This window comes from Zootoca vivipara, chromosome 17, assembly GCF_963506605.1.
Source record: "Zootoca vivipara chromosome 17, rZooViv1.1, whole genome shotgun sequence".
Taxonomy (NCBI): Eukaryota; Metazoa; Chordata; class Lepidosauria; order Squamata; family Lacertidae; genus Zootoca; species Zootoca vivipara.
In genome coordinates, this window is record NC_083292.1 from 14,987,830 (window position 1) to 15,007,439 (window position 19,610).

General features: G+C 48.8%; 1 protein-coding gene across 1 annotated transcript; it reads left to right on the forward strand.

Annotated features, from left to right (window-relative positions):
• Positions 1 to 83: 83 nt before the first annotated feature.
• Positions 84 to 18,935, forward strand: LOC118076038 (solute carrier family 2, facilitated glucose transporter member 11-like). The gene is made up of 11 exons (XM_035098542.2): positions 84 to 3,169; positions 6,457 to 6,617; positions 9,134 to 9,258; positions 10,480 to 10,609; positions 11,624 to 11,772; positions 12,504 to 12,691; positions 13,943 to 14,053; positions 14,175 to 14,276; positions 15,427 to 15,502; positions 17,399 to 17,526; positions 17,850 to 18,935. Exons 1-11 carry the CDS (start codon positions 3,095 to 3,097, stop codon positions 18,054 to 18,056), a joined length of 1,452 nt encoding a protein of 483 aa, XP_034954433.1. The 5' UTR covers positions 84 to 3,094; the 3' UTR covers positions 18,057 to 18,935.
• Positions 18,936 to 19,610: the final 675 nt, after the last annotated feature.

Below are 19,610 nucleotides of genomic sequence, written 5' to 3' on the forward strand. Positions count from 1 at the left end.
TTGTTATTTATACACCACCCATCTGGCTGGGTCAAAAACACGGTCAAACATCAAACACTAAAAACTTCCCTAAACAGGGCTACCTTCAGATGTCTTCTAAAAGTCAGATCGTTGTTTATTTCCTTGACATCTGATGGAAGGGCATTCCACAGGGTGGGCACCACTACCAAGAAAGCCCTCTGCTTGGTTCCCTGTAACCTCACTTCTCGCAGTGAGGGAACCGGCAGAAGGTCCTCTGCGCTGGACCTCAGTGTCTGGGCTGAAGGATGGGGGTGGAGATGCTCCTTCAGGTATACTGAGTATTTGCAGGCAGAGGGAGCGTGGGTGATACTGTACTATTGAGGCTCATCCACACTGACATTTGCCCTGTGATTTCTAGTCACAGGTCTGAGGGGTTCTTCTTTTGCCCTGCAAAGTCATACCTGCAACTGTTCCAGTTTTTCCAGGACATCCCGAAATTGCAGAAGTCGGGGTTTTTTTTGCAGATGGGTGTTTGTTCTGTTTCGGCAGTAAACAGCAGGTTCCCCCAGGAAAAGCTGTGGGGCAAAGCTGAAACCTCTCAAACCCATGACTAGGAATCCTGGGACAAAACGAAAGTGTGGCTGAGCCCTTGATTTGGCAGCAGAGCACCAATGGTCCATTTACAACTACAGTGGTACCTTGGTTCTCAAACGCCTTGGTGCTCAAACACTGCAAACCTGGAAGTAAGTGTTCCGGCTTGCAAACCTTTTTTGGAAGCCGAACGTGCTCCGTTTTGAGTGCCACACTTCCGTTTTAAGTGTTCCGCTTCCGATTTGAGTGTTACACTGAGGTCTGTCTGTTTTTGCTGTTTATTTTGCATTTTTGTGGCTCTCTTTTGTTTTTGTTTTTGTGACTGTGTGGAACTGAGCTCAGGTACTAATCGATTGATTGATTGATTGATTGATTGTGTGACAACAGTACATTGTACATTTTTTTCATTTTATGGATCAATGGTCTCTTTAGATAGTAAAATTCATGTTAAATTGCTGTTTCAGGGGTTGTTTTTAAAAGTCTGGAACGGATTAATCCATTTTGCATTACCTTCTATGGGAAAGCGTGCCTTGGTTTTGGAACGCTTTGGTTTTGGAACAGACTTCCGGAATGGATTAAGTTTGAGAACCAAGGTACCACTGTAACACAATTTTTCCCCGGGGCAGAAGTGCAGCCAGACTGAATTTATACAATTTGAGGATGGCAAACCGCCAAAGCCTCTTCCCCAAGTCTGGGGGGCGTTCACATGGGCTCACTGCCTTTTGAGGATGCAATTGGTCATGAACACCTACAGCTGGTTGATCTATTTAGCTTTGCGGTTCCAAGCTTTGCACGAAATTAATCCATTAATTGAAAACCTGCTTAGTAATTTTTAACTTCGAGTAATTGGTGCCTGCTGATGGTTTTGGCAAGATAGGAGAGAGAGAGAGAGAGAGAGAGAGAGAGAGAGAGAGAGAGAGAGAGAGAGAGAGAGTTGAGAAGCAGCCCATGTTGTATCCTGAGAGGGGCCAGCCGTTGATAAATTGGTAGCACCCCCCACCCCCGTGGGGGTCCTTGAATCGGAGATGGGGAGCTTCCTCTCTGACCTGGTGAGTACCTCCTTCTTCATAAGCCATTTTCATAAGCTATTATACATTTTTTTAAAAAAAATCCTCAAAAGTTACTCATAGAGCAAAAACCGAAAACATCAATATTGATAGATCAAGCGAACAACAGAATTTGTGTTTTAGAAACCCACTCAAATATGAGCATTTGGAGTATGGTCTGACTAGCAATGCAAAATGTTCGCCCTTGGCAATGAAGGGTGGAGCAGCAGTAACGGGGAGCAGCCCTCTGTGTGAGACCCACTTGAGAATTTGGCTGTGTGGGGGTCTTTGCAGCAACAACATCTAGAATCTAACACATGAGTTGCGTCGCACTGGACCTTCACGGCAGGCCATGGCATCCTTTGGGAACAGGGTACTGGATATGTTTTCTCCCCTTGCACGGTGTGACACCTCCCTGCCTTCACTTTCTGACCCACAACTTCCCCCCAGTGTGTCCTGCCTACCTTGGATGGTCAGGGTGGTCCTTTGCCTCAACTGGTGCTGCTGCAGTTGCCGTGGTGATTTCAGGTCCTCCGCTCCCCCGGCCTCTTGTCACCACAAAAGGATGCTCCCCATTACTTCTGCTCCAGGGGTGGGGGGGAGCAGTACCTGACCTGGAGCCCCCAGCTCATGTCTCCAAGTTTTGAGAAATCCTACCTGCACAGAATTATTCTTTTTCTCTCCGATGAGGCTTCACGATGTGCTGGGTGGAAGTGGCAGAAGATGGGTGCGCTGGTTTTCGGGAAGGTGGGTGGCTTTCTTCTGGCTGAGGCAAAGCAAGAGGCCTGTTTTCTCCTGGCCACGGCAGCAGACCCCCTTCATTGTCCTTCCTTTTTCAAAGGAAAATATCTGGCCAGTTCCTTTCATCCCAAATATAGGTATGAACAGGGTCTGCATTTTACCACTAGAGGACAGCAGATATCAGAAGGGAAATATATATATATAAGGAGGATATTGGGGTCCCTTGTTAACACACCTCAGGGGTCTGAGGGAAGCCAGGTCAAGAATTATGAAAGAACAAGTCTAAAGAAGAAATCTTACAAGTAAGAGAAGAAAGGTTAATAAGGTCTGACAGAGGGTATTATTTGTAAAGGATTTTTGCTTTATTTGAGAAATGTTATATTTTGCTGTGTGATACAACTGTTGTTTGTGTATTTCAGTTTTTATTGAATAAGTAAAAGCAATAAAAAATCACATGAGAAAAAAAAGAATTATGAAACTTTTCATATCATCATAGACGATCTGTCAATACTGGCCAGTTATTCATCATGTACTATAGAATTAATTAACAAATCCATTTTAAAAGAGAAAAGAAAATACTCGTGATAAATTCCAGCATTTGAACATTCGGCTTTGTTCATTTGCCAATTCTGTAGAATTTTTCTGAAATCTACTGTGTATTTCCCCCCCTTTGGGGCACCAGGAGATGCCCTTCAAGCTTCAAAGGCTCTGGATATGCTTTGTCTTTACAGATTCAATATCGCGGGTTGTTCCAGATGATCTTTGTGCTGGGCATAGGTGGCAGCTTCCCATACGGGTTTCACATTTCTGTGATCAACTACCCCTCCCTGGTAAGAAAAAAAGCAAAACCTGTCCTGCATTCCTTAGGTTGGAACTGTCAAGGCCGCAAGAGGGGAGCCTTGGACTGAGTGAGATCAGCCACAGCATTGCTTGTTCACTGAATGGCAGCAATAGCTCTCCAAGGGTTCAAGGCAGGATGCAGGGGTGCCAACTTGAATAAAATATTGGGGAGGGGAGGTAAAGGCCCACCCGGTATAATTGATCACAAGACGCACACACACAATTTGAAGGGCAATGCCCATCAAAGAACCAGGCAGAGGGCCTTCTTGGTAGTGGCGCCCGCCCTGTGGAATGACCTCCCATAAGATGACAACGATCTGACTTTTAGAAGACATCTGAAGACAGCTCTGTTTAGGGAAGTTTTTTAATGTTTGATGTTTGGTTGTGTTTTTAATATTCTGTTGGGAGCTGCCCAGAGCGGCTGGGGAAACCCAGCCAGATGGGTTGGGCAGGGCCGGGTTTAGGTTCGATGAGGCCCTAAGCTAGTGAAGGTAATGGGGACCTTCATATGTCCAGCTGTCCTTTGTCAACAACACATTGTCGCTATTTTTTGTGTTGAATATATGCTATATGTCAATGTATGGACCTAATAGGTCTCTAAAGCCATTTGCACATAATGAAATATGTCTTTTATCAAAGTAATTGTTGAACTGGAATGCAATTAAGAAGAAGTATATTAATAGTGAAATGCAATTAAGAAGGGAACGCGGGTGGCACTGGGGTCTAAACCACAGAGCCTAGGGATTGCCGATCAGAAGGTCGGCGGTTTGAATCCCCATGACGGGGTGAGCTCCCATTGTTCGGTCCCAGCTCCTGCCAACCTAGCAGTTCGAAAGCACGTCAAAGTGCAAGTAGATAAATAGGTACCACTCTGGTGGGAAGATAAATGGCGTTTCCATGCACTGCTCTGGTTTCACCAGAAGCGGCTTTGTCAGGCTGGACACATGACCCGGAAAAAACTGTCTGCAGACAAACACTGGCTCCCTCGGCCAGTAAAGTGAGATGAGCACCACAAACCAGAGTTGACTTAACAGTCAGGGGTCCATTTACCTTTTTTCAATTAAGAAGAAGTATATTGGGGGGCCCAAGAGAGGGGGCCCCTAAGCTATAGCTTGTTTAGCTTATACGTAAATTCTGCACTGCTCGGCCCCTAGGAGTTGGTTCCTATGGGCATGTGTCTCCTATGGGCATGTGTCTCTCCCAGCCCCACCTATGGACTGAATCAGGGAACTGATCCACCCACTGTTTTGTGGGTGTAGCCTCTCTTCACCAGTGACTTGAAGGGGCTGTCTAATTGGCTGGCTCCACATCAGGGGTGGAGGGCTAACTAGAAGCTTCCACAACTGATAGGCAGCTTTGCTATCAGTCTACCGTAATCCCAACAAGTATAATGTACCAGAAGCACAAAACACGATCTGGAAATGTGTGCACAGCCAATATCCGAAGCCCGTAATCTCATCCACAGGCAACACAGGCAACTGGTAAAGCGCCCCAACATGCATGCCCGTTGCATATTTTCAGGGGATCAAAAATTTGTAAATTGGCCAGACTTGATGGGCTTCACTAGTTCCAAGGGCAGGGAGTCAATCATTGACACGAGCCCAGAAAAGTTAATTGAGATGTCTCATAAGCAGCAACTATGTTGGTCTTGTTTTGTACAGTCCGATTTTACATCCACAGCTGGTGGCGCTGTGGGTTAAACCACTGAGCCTAGGGCTTGCTGATCAGAAGGTCAGCGGTTCGAATCCCCGCGACAGGCTGAGCTGCAAGTAAATAAATAGGTACCGCTCTGGCGGGAAGGTAAACGGCGTTTCCAATGCGCTGCTCTGGTTTGCCAGAAGTGGCTTAGTCATGCTGGCCACATGACCCGGAAGCTGTACACCGGCTCCCTCGGCCAATAACGTGAGATGAGCACCGCAACCCCAGAGTCGTCTGCGACTGGACCTAATGGTCAGGGGTCCCCTTTACCTTTACCTTTTATGTTGCTACCGTATGTTGGTCTTGTTTTGTAGAGTCCAATTGACGAAAGGTGGTTCAAACTCCATTACTTAAATAAAGTTTGTTACCAAGGTGGGGTCTAAATGCTGAAAGTAACTATAAATTAAATATTTCTTTTATATACACTTTAGTAATACCGTATGTACAATGTGTTGATCCGCTGACATTCTTTGCAAGTGCAATTTATAACTGTAGCTGTTTGTACTGTTATAAGAAAAAAAACTGCTCCCTTTCCCTTATATGGGGTACCCAAGAGCCCGTATAGAGTCCTTAAGTAGGAGGTCCCCTATCAGGAGGAGAAAATAACAGAGGCCAAGCAGAGAATACTGAGAAGCAAAGCGGCTAGTAAGCATGATCTTTATTAAACTGTTGCAACAGGGTGCTCACTCACCCCACGCAGGAGGGAGGAGGAACCCAGAACAATGGTGTGCAAGCTCTTATACAGTATAGACTTTTGAAATTGCCTACCCTGTAGCTCAAGACCACCACCCCAAAACATCATATATACATCACTGAAGGGGGCAGTTTACAACAGAAATCCTGTCTGGCAGGGTACTGATAATGGTCATTGATTGCTTTACCTGGGCACCCTGGCCATTCCTTTTGAGATGCTAAATACTTAGTTCCTGAATCCAGGTCACAGTTTCCCCCTTATTCATACACATATATGCCCTTAAGACAGGATTTGTGAGCAAAGAGACAATAAGGGGAATATTTGAGGTTACTGGAAGAGTCAAAATGGCTTCAGGATTGTTCTCCTGTACTATTTCAGGTATGTGGTTTATATACTTATGTATGTGTTTGCCTTGTACATTTATGAATACACACACACACACACACACACACACAGAGAGAGAGAGAGAGACATATATATATATAAGGCTGCAGAATTCCTATAACTACCAGACTTTTAGAGGACATCTGAAGGCAGCCCTGTTTAGGGAAGCTTTTAATGTTTAATAAATTATTGTATTTTAATATTTCTGTTGGAAGCCACCCAGAGTAGCTGGGGAAACCTAGCCAGATGGGTGGGGTATAAATAATAAATTATTATAATAATAATTATTATTATAACAGTATGATGTTACATTTTGAATTGAATTGTTGCACATCTCAATGTTATTTAGTTTAATTTAATTATTTACATGCTGCCCATCTGACTGGGTTGCCCCAGTCACTCTGGGCGGCTCCCAACAAAACATTAAAAAAAACCCACCATTATTGTTTGTGTTATAAGGAAATAGACGCACAATGAATTTTTGTGTTTGTTTGTTTGCAGCACATTAAAAAATTCATCAACGAGACCTGGCTGGAGCGGCATGGCTCCCCTCTCCCGCAAGAAACCATCCTCTTGCTGTGGTCCTTCATTGTTTCCATCTACGGCATAGGGGGGCTCTTGGGAAGCGTGTGCTGTGGGTACCTGACCACAAAATATCGGAAGTAAGTCCCTCCCTAAGCGATGTGTTACTTCCGTGCACATGTAAATCTATGACGTAGGATTCCAGCCCGCCAGGCCAGTGCCCTGGAAGTTGGTGCCGGGGGGGGGGGGTTCTAATTCAAAGAGATGCATCTTATTCTCAGTCCTGGAAAAAGCAAAACAAGCACACGTACCTATTGTTGCTGTACTTCGCACTTCCATAGAATAATAGAGTTGGAAGAGACCACAAGGGCCATCCAGTCCAACCCCCTGCCAAGCAGGAAACACTACCAAAGCATTCCTGACAGATGGCTGTCAAGCCTCTGCTTAAAGACCTCCAAAAAAGGAGACTCCACCACAGTCCTTGGCAGCAAATTCCACTGTCGAACAGCTCTTACTGTCAGGAAGTTCTTCCTAATGTTTAGGTGGAATCTTCTTTCTTGTAGTTTGAATCCATTGCTCCATTTCCGCTTCTCTGGAGCAGCAGAAAACAACCTTTAGAACACACCCCAGCATAGCTGCCAAGTCCCAGTTAGAAAAATACGGGATCAGCAGCGCCGGCACCAGAAGTCGCTTCTACGCCTGTCCAGACAGGCGTAGAAGCAACTTCCAGCGCCGGCGCTGCCCGATTTCCGGTGCCCAGACATGGGCAGAGCGGCACCGGAAGAAATCTGGGAGAATTACGGGATATTTTGCCATTCGGGATAACAGCGGGAAACGGCTTTAAAAACGGGGGTTTCCCGGGGGAAACGGGAGACTTGGCAGCTATGCACCCCAGAGTTGAAAAGTAATCTGCAAACTGTCCCATATGTTCCTTAGTTGTAAGTGTGTGTGCATGTGTTGGGCAAATAGTTGGCTGCGAAGAGAAAGTTGGGGCAGGGATTGTTGCTGTTGATTATTTGTATTTTTATTTTGCATCTTCTGGTTTATGTGGGAATTGCTCAATTCCAAACACTTTTTGGTGTTTTCTTTATTATGACTACTTTTGTTATGTTTGTCATTATATTGTTGCTGTTTTTTATACACTGTAAACCACCTTGAGCATGGTTTTAACTTCAGAAAGGCAGTATACAAATAAAACTTTATTGATTGGTAGGTTGATTGATTGATTGATTGAGGTAATATACCCGGAGGTCTCGGGGCAGTTCACAGAAAAGATCACAACCAGTCTAATTTTAATTTTAATTTATTTGAATTAATTTTGGGGTGCATTTTAATCGATTGTTTGTTTGTTTTTATGTATATTGTGTTTTATAAGATGTTAGCCGCTTTGAGCCCAGCTCTGGCAGGGGAGGGCAGGATACAAATAAAATGTTGTTGTTGTTGTTGTTGTTGTTGTTGTTGTCATATCAATAGCTGCCAAGTACCCCGTTTTCCCCAGGAAACCCCCGTTTTTACTTACCTTTTCCCGGTGGTCCCCCGTATCACTTCATCTCCCGTTTTTCACCGTTATTTTCTCCTGCCGGCGGCCATTTTTTTCTTTCTGATTTGCCCTTCTATGGGCACCCAAAATGGCCGCTGCCGGCTTCAAAAGTCGCATCTACGCATGTCCGGAAGTGTCATAGACGCTACTTCCGGTGTCAGCGGCGGCCATTTTTGGTGCCCATAGATGGGCAGAGCGACCCCGGAAGTTGCGTTGACGCACTTCCTGACATGCGTAGAAGCGACTTTCGAAGCCGCCGGCGGCCATTTTTGGTGCCCATAGAAGGGCAAAGTGACACCGGAAGTTACGTCGACGCAACTTCTGGTGTCACACGGCTGCCGGTCCCGGATTCTGCAGTCCGGGACTTGGAAGGTAAGTTATATCAGAATAAAAACAACAACCCAATCACACCCACACACCCAGAAAAGAGCCACATTTTAAAAGGGTATAGGATGTTAAACAGATCAACCCAAAGGCCTGGTTAAAAAGGAACGTTTTTGCCTGACACCTAAAGGTGTGTAATGAAGGCGTCAGGTGAACTTCCCTGGGGAGAGCATTCCACAGATGGGGAGCCACTGCAGAGAAGGCCCTGTTCTCGTGTTGCCACCCTCTGGACCTCTTGAGGAGGAGGCACAAGAAGGAGGGCCTCAGAAGATGATGTCAGGGTCTGGGTAGGATTGATCTCCCAAAGAGGCTGGGAGAACTTTGCTCCACTTTTGATCCTGATATGAATTTGTAGTAGCAAAGCAGGGGTTGGGTCAGATTCTCCTTGGATAGATGGCCCAGCTGACCAGGCCCTTATAAGCCCACGGTGTTTGCACCCCCACTTGAGAGTCACTTGTATCCCACCCCAGGTGCAAATCAGGCCACGAGGTAAGTCCATGTCCCTTTGTTGTTGGTGGGAGCAGCTGAGCTGTTGCTCTAAGGCAGGCATAGGCAAACTCAGCCCTCTAGCTGTTTTGGGACTACAACTCCCATCATCCACAGCTAACAGGAGCAGCGGTCAGGGATGATGGGAACTGTAGTCTCAAAACGTCTGGAGGGCCGAGTTTGCCTATGCCTGCTCTAAGGTCCCTGTGCCTGCCTTTCTCCCCTTGATTCCGCCTTCCATTGCAGAAAGAAATGTCAGATGTTCACCAACTTGATCATGCTGACGGCTGCGTCGCTCATGGGTTTCAGCAAGATGGCCGGGTCCTTCGAGATGATCCTCCTGGGGCGCTTTCTCTACGGAGTCGGCATTGGTATGAAGGAAGCGTACTGGCACTTGCAGCAAAGTCACCACAACCTTCCTGGGGCATTGTGTTTTTGTTCCTTCATCAGTCTCGTCTTCTTTTTAAATGACAGTGGTACCTTGGTTCTCAAACTTAATCCGTTCCGGAAGTCCGTTCCAAAACCAAAGCATTCCAAAACCAAGGCACGCTTTCCCATAGAAAGCGATGCAAAATGGATTAATCTGTTCCAGACTTTTAAGAACAACATCTAAAGCGTAAATTTAACATGAATTGTACTATCTAACGAGACCATTGAGCCATAAAATGAAAGCAATAATTGATGCACTGTACTATAAAATAAATAAGACAATATTGTAGATGATAAAAAGTTAAAATTATTTTTTTTCTCACCTGCGCTGATGATAGTCCTTGTTTGGTTGGGGGGCTTTTATCCATTTCCGCAGTCACACAATCAATCAATCAATCAATCAATCAGTAGCTGAACTGGGTTCCGCACAGTCACAAAAACAAATTTACCAAAAAAAGCCTCAAAAACAAAAACGGAAAATAAATAGCCAAAACAAAAGTGCCACACTTAATCCGTTCTGGGAGTCCGTTTGACTTCCAAAATGTCTGAAAACCAAGGTGCAGCTTCTGATTGGTGCAGGCACCCCAGAAACAATAGCTGACAGCCGCATTGGACGTTCGGCTTCCGAAAAACGTTCAAAAACCGGAACACTTACTTCTGGGTTTTTGGCGTTTGAGAACCAAAGCATTTGAGAACCCAGGTACCACTGTACTATGTTGGTCTTTTAAATGGGTCTTTAAAGCATTTCTTACCAGAAATTCCAGCGGCAGGAGGGAGATGCAGGAGGCTGGTTCATTTGGAGATGCTATAAGTCAAGACGCCTTGTTTGTGCAGGCAGAGAATCCTGCCTAGCCTTCCCCAATTTTTGCAGTCTCTTTAACTTAACCCTGCCCATTTGCCAGAACTCACTGGAGGGTGGCCGAGCCTGGAAACCTAGATGGATGAGCTTCAGGGCACTTGGGCAGAGCTGTGGATTGGGGAGCAGGTTGGAGACCTGCTAAGACAGGACCCGGCTACATGCTGACCCATGAGCAAGTCACATGCAACAGCTGCCAATAATAATTCGTTTGAGTTGACCTTGAACCTGGAGACGGTGAAGCTAGGTGGTTTTGCAGGTTTCTTCACTGTGTTTCTCTATCATGCCCCCCCCACTCTTTCCCAAGGGTTTTCTTTCAACATACACCCTCAGTACGTGGGAGAGATTTCGCCAAAGAAGCTGCGCGGATTCACAAATGCCACCGTGGCTGTTTTCTTGACCCTCGGGAAAGTCTCGGGACAAGTGATGGGCTTGGGGTAAGTGCAGCTCCTCCTCTGCGGTGCCTGAAAGATGCTCGAGAACAGGGTGGCCGAAAGGCTTGGGGACTTTTGTGTTGAATAAAAATCACATGAACTTAAATTAGAACCTTTGGTTTCAAAGCTGCATGCTTTGGGTATGGGTCTTTGAATTCTGAGCTGCTCAAAAGAATGTGTGGGTTTGGGAGGAGGGACCGGGGGGGGGGGGGCTGTGCTCCTGTTGGGGAGGGCTGTCCTGTGATGGTGACACCCCCCTGCAGTGGCGTGAGGTCAGTGCACTGCAGGGACTAGGCTAGTAGTCCCGAAATGTTCCCCTGGCGCCTCCTTCCCAAAGCCCAGGGAGCTTCTGCCTGGCTTAAGGAGGGAGGAGTGATGCTCCGATTGATCCAAGAGCCCTTCCGCCACTTTCCGAAAGCTCGCTGGGCTTTGGGAAGAAGAAGAGTTTAGATTTGATATCCCGCAGAATATATCCAATAGATTTGATATCCAAAGGCAGAAGCTTCTGTGTGTACTGGCCATGGGAAGGCAGCATCCTCCACTGCAGCCAAGGACAGCAAGCGAGCTTAGAAGAGTTTGGATTTGGATTTGATATCCCGCTTTATCACTACCCGAAGGAGTCTCAAAGCAGCTAACATTCTCCTTTCCCTTCCTCTCCCACAACAAACACTCTGTGAGGTGAGTGGGGCTGAGAGACTTCAGAGAAGTGTGACTAGCCCAAGGTCACCCAGCAGCTGCATGTGGAGGAGAGGAGACGCGAACACGGTTCCCCAGATTACGGGTCTACCGCTCTTAACCACTACACACTAGCTGGAGGATGCCAGCATCCTGTCATAGGGCTGGCACCTCCTTCCCAAAACCCAGGATGCTCCTGCCCAGCTTAGGGAGGGGAGGCGCCTTGTGCCCTTGCAAGCTAGTGCCTCTGGCCCTAACTATTCACTTACAAAAAAAAAAATCACTGTACGCCATTGCCCCCTGACTTCCTCCTTCTCTTCTCCCTCCTTCTCTTCTCTGCAGGGAAATGTTAGGCAGTGACTTCTTGTGGCCTTTGCTACTGGCTTTCAGTGGGCTCACTGCAGTAGTCCAGCTGCTGGCCCTCCCTTGCTTCCCGGACTCCCCATCCTACCTTCTGATCCAGAAGGGCAATGAAGAAGCCTTCATGAAAGGTAGGACCCGATGCCATCTGGACAGGTCAGGCAGGCGGGCTATCTGGAAGCAGCAGGGCTGAGACAGGCTGGCTCCAGGGTTGCCAATGACTTCGAGCAGGGCTCACCAATGCCAGAGGTGGATTTAGAGCAGCACGACTGGTTCTGGCGCACCGGGCATCTAGTCTAGGGGGCGCTGCAATTGCGACATAGTGAATTCAGCAGAACAGAAGGCAAGAGACAGGGGGGTGCAAAATGTTGGCCCTGCACAGGGCACTGCTGAAATCTGAAAGACCAGAGTCCACCGTTGCAAATGCAGCACCCACAAAGCCCTTCTCTGGTGCCTGCAGGGTCCTCTCCCCTTGCAGAAACAAGGCTTGCAAGGAGTGAGGCCTCAGGGCAAGGGATTTCCATGAAATAAGAATCATCACAGAGCAAAAAGACCTATAGTCTCGGTGGCCACTCCCAGTCACCAGTCTAGCTGCTGCATTCTGGATTAGTTGTAGTTTCCGGGTCACCTTCAAAGGTAGCCCCACAGAGAGCAAATTGCAGTAGTATAAGCGGGAGATAACTAGAGCATGCGCCACTCTGGCGAGACAGCCTGCAGGCAGGTAGGGTCTCAGCCTGCATACCAGATGGAGCTGGTAGAGAGCTGCCCTAGTAGAAATTGATTGATCTACCCCTTGAGCTGATCCAAGGGTCACTTTGGGTGGAGCCAGGCCTATATGTGCTTCCTTCCTTCCGCACCGTAGCCATCAAGCAGCTCTGGGGCGAAGGTGACCACCAAGCGGAGATTGAGGACCTCAAGAAGGAGAAGTCCGCCGTGGCCAGCACCAAGAGCCTGCGCGTCCTGGAGCTGATGAAGGCCCGCTCCTTCCGCTGGCAGCTCTACGTGATGATCACAGTCATGACCACCTTGCAGCTCTGTGGCATCAACGCAGTTGAGTCTTTGCTTCCTGGGGGACGCAGAGGCTTCCAGGGGTCCTCCATTGTGGTGGGAGCAGGAAGTCACACGGCCTTTTGGATCAAGCAAACCTTACGACAGGAAACAGCTATGGTGGCTCTTCTCCAGGTGCTACTCCAACTCCCATCAGCCTCTGCACCCAGCAGGACAAGGATGATGGGACTTGTATCCAGGGACATCTGGAGGACCACCGGCACCAGCGAAGAAGGGTCTACTTGCTTCCTGGTGGGGAGCAGAAGGGTTGCTGCGGCCCGGCCCAGCCATGGCCAGTCTGTGGCTGGATCTACACTCACCTGTAGAATGTTACTAGAACAATATTAGAAATACTGTTCTAAAATGGAAGTTTCCTTTCCAAAAGGCCCACCTAGTTCGAGATAGTTAGTAGCTCTGCAGTACCCTCTGCTGTCACATTTTAATAATATGACCCTTACATTTTGAAGCATTTTCTTAACCCTTTCCTAACGTTATAAACCATGAGTGTCGATCCGCCCTGTATCTGCAGGCTCAGCAGGCAGGTCAGCTCATGCAGGTCAGCCCAATATATTTTGCTGCCTGCCTGAGACAGAGCAAAAGACGTCCCTGTCCCCCTCCAACATACACAAACACCAGTCAAGGTGCAGAGAACAAAAGGCCAGCCAAGTCATTGCAGTAGTAAAAGCCTCCTGCTTTGAGTCATTTGCACACAAGCAGCAGTGGTTCTGCATTATCTGCATCCTTCTGGCTGGAGACATTTCTTCCTGGAGGCTTCCTTGATAGCTCAGTCAGTAGAGCGAGAGACTCTTAATCTCAGGGTCGTGGGTTCGAGCCCAAAGTTGGGCAGAAGATTCCTGCATTGGCAGGAGGCTGGGCTAGATGGCTCTCCAATTCTAGGAGTCTATGATTCTACAAGTGGAGACAAATCTGGGGTGGATGTGAGTGCCGAGGAGCTGCTGCCTGAAAAAACAACAACAACAAGGCCATATCCAAAGCCCCACGCCAGTGCTCTGGAGGGAGGGGTGTGTGGTCCCTGTATTGCAGGGGGTTGGACTAGATGAGCCTTTGGCTCCTTCCCAACTGCAGTTTCTATCTGTGGTAGGCAGGGACGTGTCCCTGCTGTGAAGCACCTGCCTTCTAACAGAAGGGAACGGGGACAGGTGGGGAGCCCCTGCAAAACACGGAGCTTTGCAGGCAAAAACGTATCCAGCAAACTAGCCCCACGTCTCCTCAACTCCTTCCTGCCTTTTCCAGATCTATTTCTACTCCTTTGAAGTCTTCCGCACAGCCAGGTTTGAAGAGGAGCTCATTCCGTACATCGCTCTGGGCGTGGGAATGTGCGAGTGCCTCTCGTCCATCCTGTGCGTAAGTTCAAGGGGGGGCACAGCCAGTCCTCCCAAAGTCAGGGGGGGTCCCTCATGCATTTCCCCAGCCCCTGTTACCCTGGCAGGCTGCCTGAGGTCCCCCTCCTTTTGCTGCCTTCCAGAGTTCCCTCATTGAGCGCTTTGGACGGAGGCTTCTGCTCTGGGGGGGCTACGCCGCGATGGTCCTGGTCCTGGCTCTGCTCACCCTGACCCTCTCGCTCCAGGTAAGGCAGTGCATGTTGACTTTAAGACTATTTGCTGAAGAAGAATTTTCAAAACAGGGCGTACCAACTTCACCTGGCATATAAACTTCAAGAAATAAATCTATCTATAAGCGACTATTTGAAAAATTTGAATCATTCAAACTATTAGTCCAACACAATGTTACTTTTGTGTCCAGAGTTCTTGCCTTTCTACAATTTTTTGTGTAAGCTTCAATCAAGAACTCGACTTCTTTAGTTATACATAGGGCTGGCTCCGTAGACGGTTTGGAAACTTCAGCTGGTGCAGAATTCAACGGCCAGGTTGCTCACCGGAGTAAGACAGTTTGAGCATATTACACCGATCCTCGTTCAACTGCACTGGCTACCAATGAGTTTCCGGGCCCAATTCAAAAGTGCTGGTTTTGACATATAAAGCCTTAAATGGTTCAAGACCGCAATACCTCAAGGACCACCTCCTTCCGTATGAACCTACCCAGACCCTGAGATCATCTTCTGAGGCCCTCCTTCATGTGCCTCCTCCTCGAGAGGTCTGGAGGGTGGCAACACGAGAACAGGGCCTTCTCTGCAGTGGCTCCCCATCTGTGGAATGCTCTCCCCAGGGAAGTTCACCTGGTGCCTTCATTATACATCAGGCATCCCCAAACTGTGGCCCTCCAGATGTTTTGGCCTACAACTCCCATGATCCCTAGCTAACAGGACCAGTGGTCAGGGATGATGGGGATTGTAGTCCAAAACATCTGGAGGGCCGAAGTTTGGGGGTGCCAGTTATACATCTTTAGGCATTGGGGAAAAACGTTTCTTTTAAACCAGGCCTTTGGTTGATCTGATTGACATCCTATGCTCTTTTAAAATGTGTTTTTTTGTGGGGGGCTATTGGGTTGTTTTTGTTTTTTTATTATGTATTTTGTGGTCTTCTATCTTGATTTTATTCTGTGAACCACCCTGAGACCCCCTGGGTATAGGTATATTAATAATAATAATAATAATAATAATAATAATAATAATAATAAGCCTCTCTGCCCCTGGCCCTCAAGGGACTGGCACCCCCAGCAGCCCACTTGGGCACCCCCAATTCTCCTCTGCTTGCCTTTGCAACAGGAAGCATTGGATCCTTCCACTCCCGCTTAGAGGACCCTTTTCTTCTTCCCAGCACCGTTTCTTCTGGATGCACCACTTCAGTGTGGTCCTCATCTTCCTCTTTGTGCTCTTCTATGGGATCGGGCCTTGTGAGTACCTCCAGGGGGCGAGGGTGGGGGAAAGGGATGCGAGCAGCCTGCTAGGAGGGCAATGGGTGGAGCCTGGGGGAGCCTGGACCAGCCAGCCACTAAACCAGGCAAGGAGTGAAGGGGGCAAGGCTCGCAAAGGCATGGTCCACATGCATGGCCTTGCCACTTCTGTACTGCGGTGTGCACTGGGTGTTTGTGGGACAGCAGGTGGGGCTGCGGTCAGGGGCGCAGCAAGGGGGGTGTAGGGGACAGGGCGCCCCGGGTTCCACACTGGAGGGGGTGACACTCGGCGCACCCCCCAGCTGCTGTGACTCTGAAGTCTAGCCCCGCTGCGGCAGCGCCCAGTAAAAAGGCTTGCTCGGCCTTGCGGTGGCGGCTGGCTTGGGCTGCTGGGCGGAGCCAAGGGGCGGACCAGGGCCTCCGCGGCTCCACCCAGCAGGAAGCTTCGGCGTATCTGCCGGGGGGCGCCATGTGCGCATGCGGGAGCCGGCTGCGAGTTGCTAGAGGGGCAGAAAGCATTCCGGAGCGAGGATGGGCGCTGCGTCCGTTGCTTAGCCGCTAAGCAACGGACGCAGTGCCCACCCTCGCTCTGGAATGCTTTGGGGCCCTCCAGCAACTCGCGGCCAGCTCCCGTATCCGCACACGGAACTGTGTATCTGCCGGGGGGGAGTGCCATGTGCACATGCGGGCGCTGGAGTGGTTTGCCGGCAGCAAGCCGCTCCAGCGCCATGCGGGGATGGTGCCGAAGTCCTGAGGGTCCCGGGGCCATCCCCGCGTGGCACAGGAGTGGTTTGCTGGTGGCGCCACTGTGCAGCGCCCATGTGTTTAGCGTGCATGTGTGCGTGGTGACGTCACACATGCGCGCTGCGTGCCGACGCCCCGCCCCGGATGCCGCAGCGGCTTCCTCCGCCCCTGGCTGTGGTGTAAACCACTGAGGCTTGGGCTTGCCAATCAGGTCGGCATTTGAATCCCCATGACGAAGTGAGCTCCCGTTGCTCTGCCCCAGCTCCTGCCAACCTAGCAGTCCAAAAGCACGCCAGTGCAAGTAGATAAATAGGTACCGTAGCAAGATTCTGCAGCGGGAAGGTAATCAGCGTTTCTGTGCACTCTGGTTTCCGTCATGGTGTTCCATTGCACCAGAAGCAGTTTAGTCCTGCTGGCCACATGACCCGGAAAGCTGTCTGTGGACAAACGCCGGCTCCCTTGGGCTGAAAGCGGTGATGAGCGATGCTCCCCATAGTCGCCTTTGACTGGACGTACCTTTTTTTTTTTTTACTGGGGCGTGTCCAACCAGGCCCAGATCCATATGCAGGCATGGGAGCTCCCACTGGGCCAAATCCTGCCAACTCAGCACTTGCTGTTGAGAGGTTGGGGTGAGGCATGTCTAGGCATCTGGTCAGGTCTCTGCCAATCCTGACATCTGTGGGTGCTGGGTGGGTGGTGTGGAGGCGGTTGGTGGCACCCAGCCCACACTGGCCTCTGGCAAAGCAGCCAGCCACCCACCCACCCTCAGAGGGCCTAGTCGGGGTGGGTGAGGTTGCAGGACATCTCAGTTGGTAGAGCATGAGGCTCTTAATCACAGGGTCTTGGGTTAGAGCCCCACGTTGAGGGAAAGATTCATGCACTGCAAAAGGTTGGACTAGACCAGGCATCCCCAAACTTTAGCCCTCCAGATGTTTTGGACTACAATTCCCATCTCCCCCGACCACTGGTCCTGTTAGCTAGGGATCATGGGAGTTGTAGGCCAAAACATCTGGAGGGCCGCAGTTTGGGGATGCCTGGACTAGACTAGTTCTATGATTCTTTTTCTCCCCACGTAACATCCGAAGCAGACCAGCTGCAAAGAATTGGGCCCGCTGCACGCTTTTTAAAAAAGCTTTTCTCTGCCTTTCCCAGCTGGAGCCACCATTGCCGTGATGGTCGAGATCTTCAACCAGACCTTCCGCCCGTCGGCCTTTGTGATCGTGGGGTTCATCAACTGGATGGGTCTCTTCCTGCTTGGGATGATCTTTCCGTTCATTGTGGTGAGGCAGCCCACAGGCCACAGGCTGAGTGTCCCACACAATCAACTCTGCGACGGGACATTAGGCACTTAAGGCCATGATGAGGACATGGGTGATTTTGCACACAGCTGTTTGAAAGTGAAAAATGGGGTGTTCACTTCCCTAAAAAATTGTGGGTGTCCTGTATGGGCTGGAGGGCCTGCTTGGTGAACGAGATCTTGCTCTGTATGAATCTGTGGACTGGCCAAGTGTTTGCAAGGAGGGTTTTGAGAATGCAACGCAAGCTTCCTTTGTAGTCGCTGTTTTGAAAAGTTCTAACCTTTTCCCTTCCCTTCTCTTTCCAGGAATATCTCGGCCCCTTCTGCTTCCTGATCTTCATGGGCATCCTTGCAGCCTCCGGCGTTTTCATCTTCTTGTTCCTCCCGGAAACAAAAGGGAAATCTATCATGGAAATTACAGCAGAGTTTAATAAGCTGAATTATGCAAAGAAACAAGTTTTCCCTGCTGAAAATAATGTTCCTCGGGAAACCATATTCTGCACCAGGCTTTAACACCCCATTTGCAGAACCTCCAGCTCTGGGGGAGGGGAGAGAGGAGGGGAAAGAGTCACCAGCTCTGCCCCGATGCAAAGAAAACAACAGCCTGCCCGTGGCTTTCAGCCAAGATGGGACATTTCACCAGTTTACATCCTATTTCCAGTTTACATCCTGTTTCCCACGAGAGACAGGTTATCTATGGTTTGTTTACTCCCAACAAATTGCGATCTGAAGCCATGGTTTGTTGTTGGCTTATGAACCTTGGTTTGGTATTATGTCTAACGTGCCTTTAACCATGGTTTGCTTGAACCCCCGACAAAAAACAGCAACTCACCAAACCAAAAAGGCAAAAGCAACTGAAAAACAAGTCAAATATTGGAGAAGGAGGCCACGGCTTGTTTGATTTTCTGTGGAGTGACTTGTTAACCCATGGTTTGTTAAACAAACCATGGTTTAGTGTAGTGGGGAGGAAACTGTAGCCCTCCAGGTGTTGCTGTAATCATTCCTGCTCATTGGACATGCCGGCTGAGATCTGGAGTCCAGCCATGGCTGGAGAGCCATAGATTCCTCACTCCTTGCACTCTCTGTGAACCAGGCCTATTTCATCCAGTGTCATCTGGTGCCCCCACAGTTGTGGCTATATTCGATTCTGAGTTTTGTAATGTTTACTTCTGCTGTATGTTGCTTTGAATGCAGAAGGTGTATAAGAGTGGGGTATAAATGAAATAAACAATGATCATTTCTGCAAAGGCTTCTTAGAACTCTGTAACACCAGAGGCTGGGGGCAAAAATAAATAAACGTCATCATGCTATTGCTCACCATACCTTGCGACGTAGCTGTTAAGTGGTGATGACTCCAAGCTCAGGGGGAACTCCAGAACACGGCCGATCAAAAGCGGGGCCTTCAGTGTGTTGGCACCAAATTTAAGAGGTGCTGAATGCAAGCCTTGCATGCCCAGGAACAATTGGCAGGGAATTAAGACTCCCAAGTGTCCCTTCACAGTTGTGTCTTTCCTGCCTCCAGCAGGCAGAGGGCCTTCTTGGTAGTGGCACTCACCCTGTGGAATGCCCTCCCACCAGATGTCAAGGAGGTTTTATAGATATGGAGTAATATACCTTTTTGGAGGCATCTGAAGGCAGCCATATATAGGGAAGCTTTTTAAGGTTTAATGTTTTACTACCAGTATGTTTTTATATGTGCTGGAAGCTGCCCAGAGTGGCTGGGGCAACCCAGTCAGATGGGCAGGGTACAAATTAATATTAACATTAATATTATTAACATTAATAATTATTATTACTGAGCTCACCTGGTGGGCATGGCTGGGGCAAAGCAGCCTTATGAAAACCCAGCCAAATGGGTGGGACATAAATATTATGATATTATGATTATTGCTATTATTATTATCCAAATCAGGCATGTGTGGCTCCCTATGCCTATCTGACATTCCTGCATAAGAGTGCCTAGTAATACCTGAGATCAGTCAGAAGGACCTTGGCAACAAGCAAAGGTTGTTCCCAGTAAGGAAGCCCACAGCCCTAACCATCAGCTGCCCAATGGCCACCCCAGGC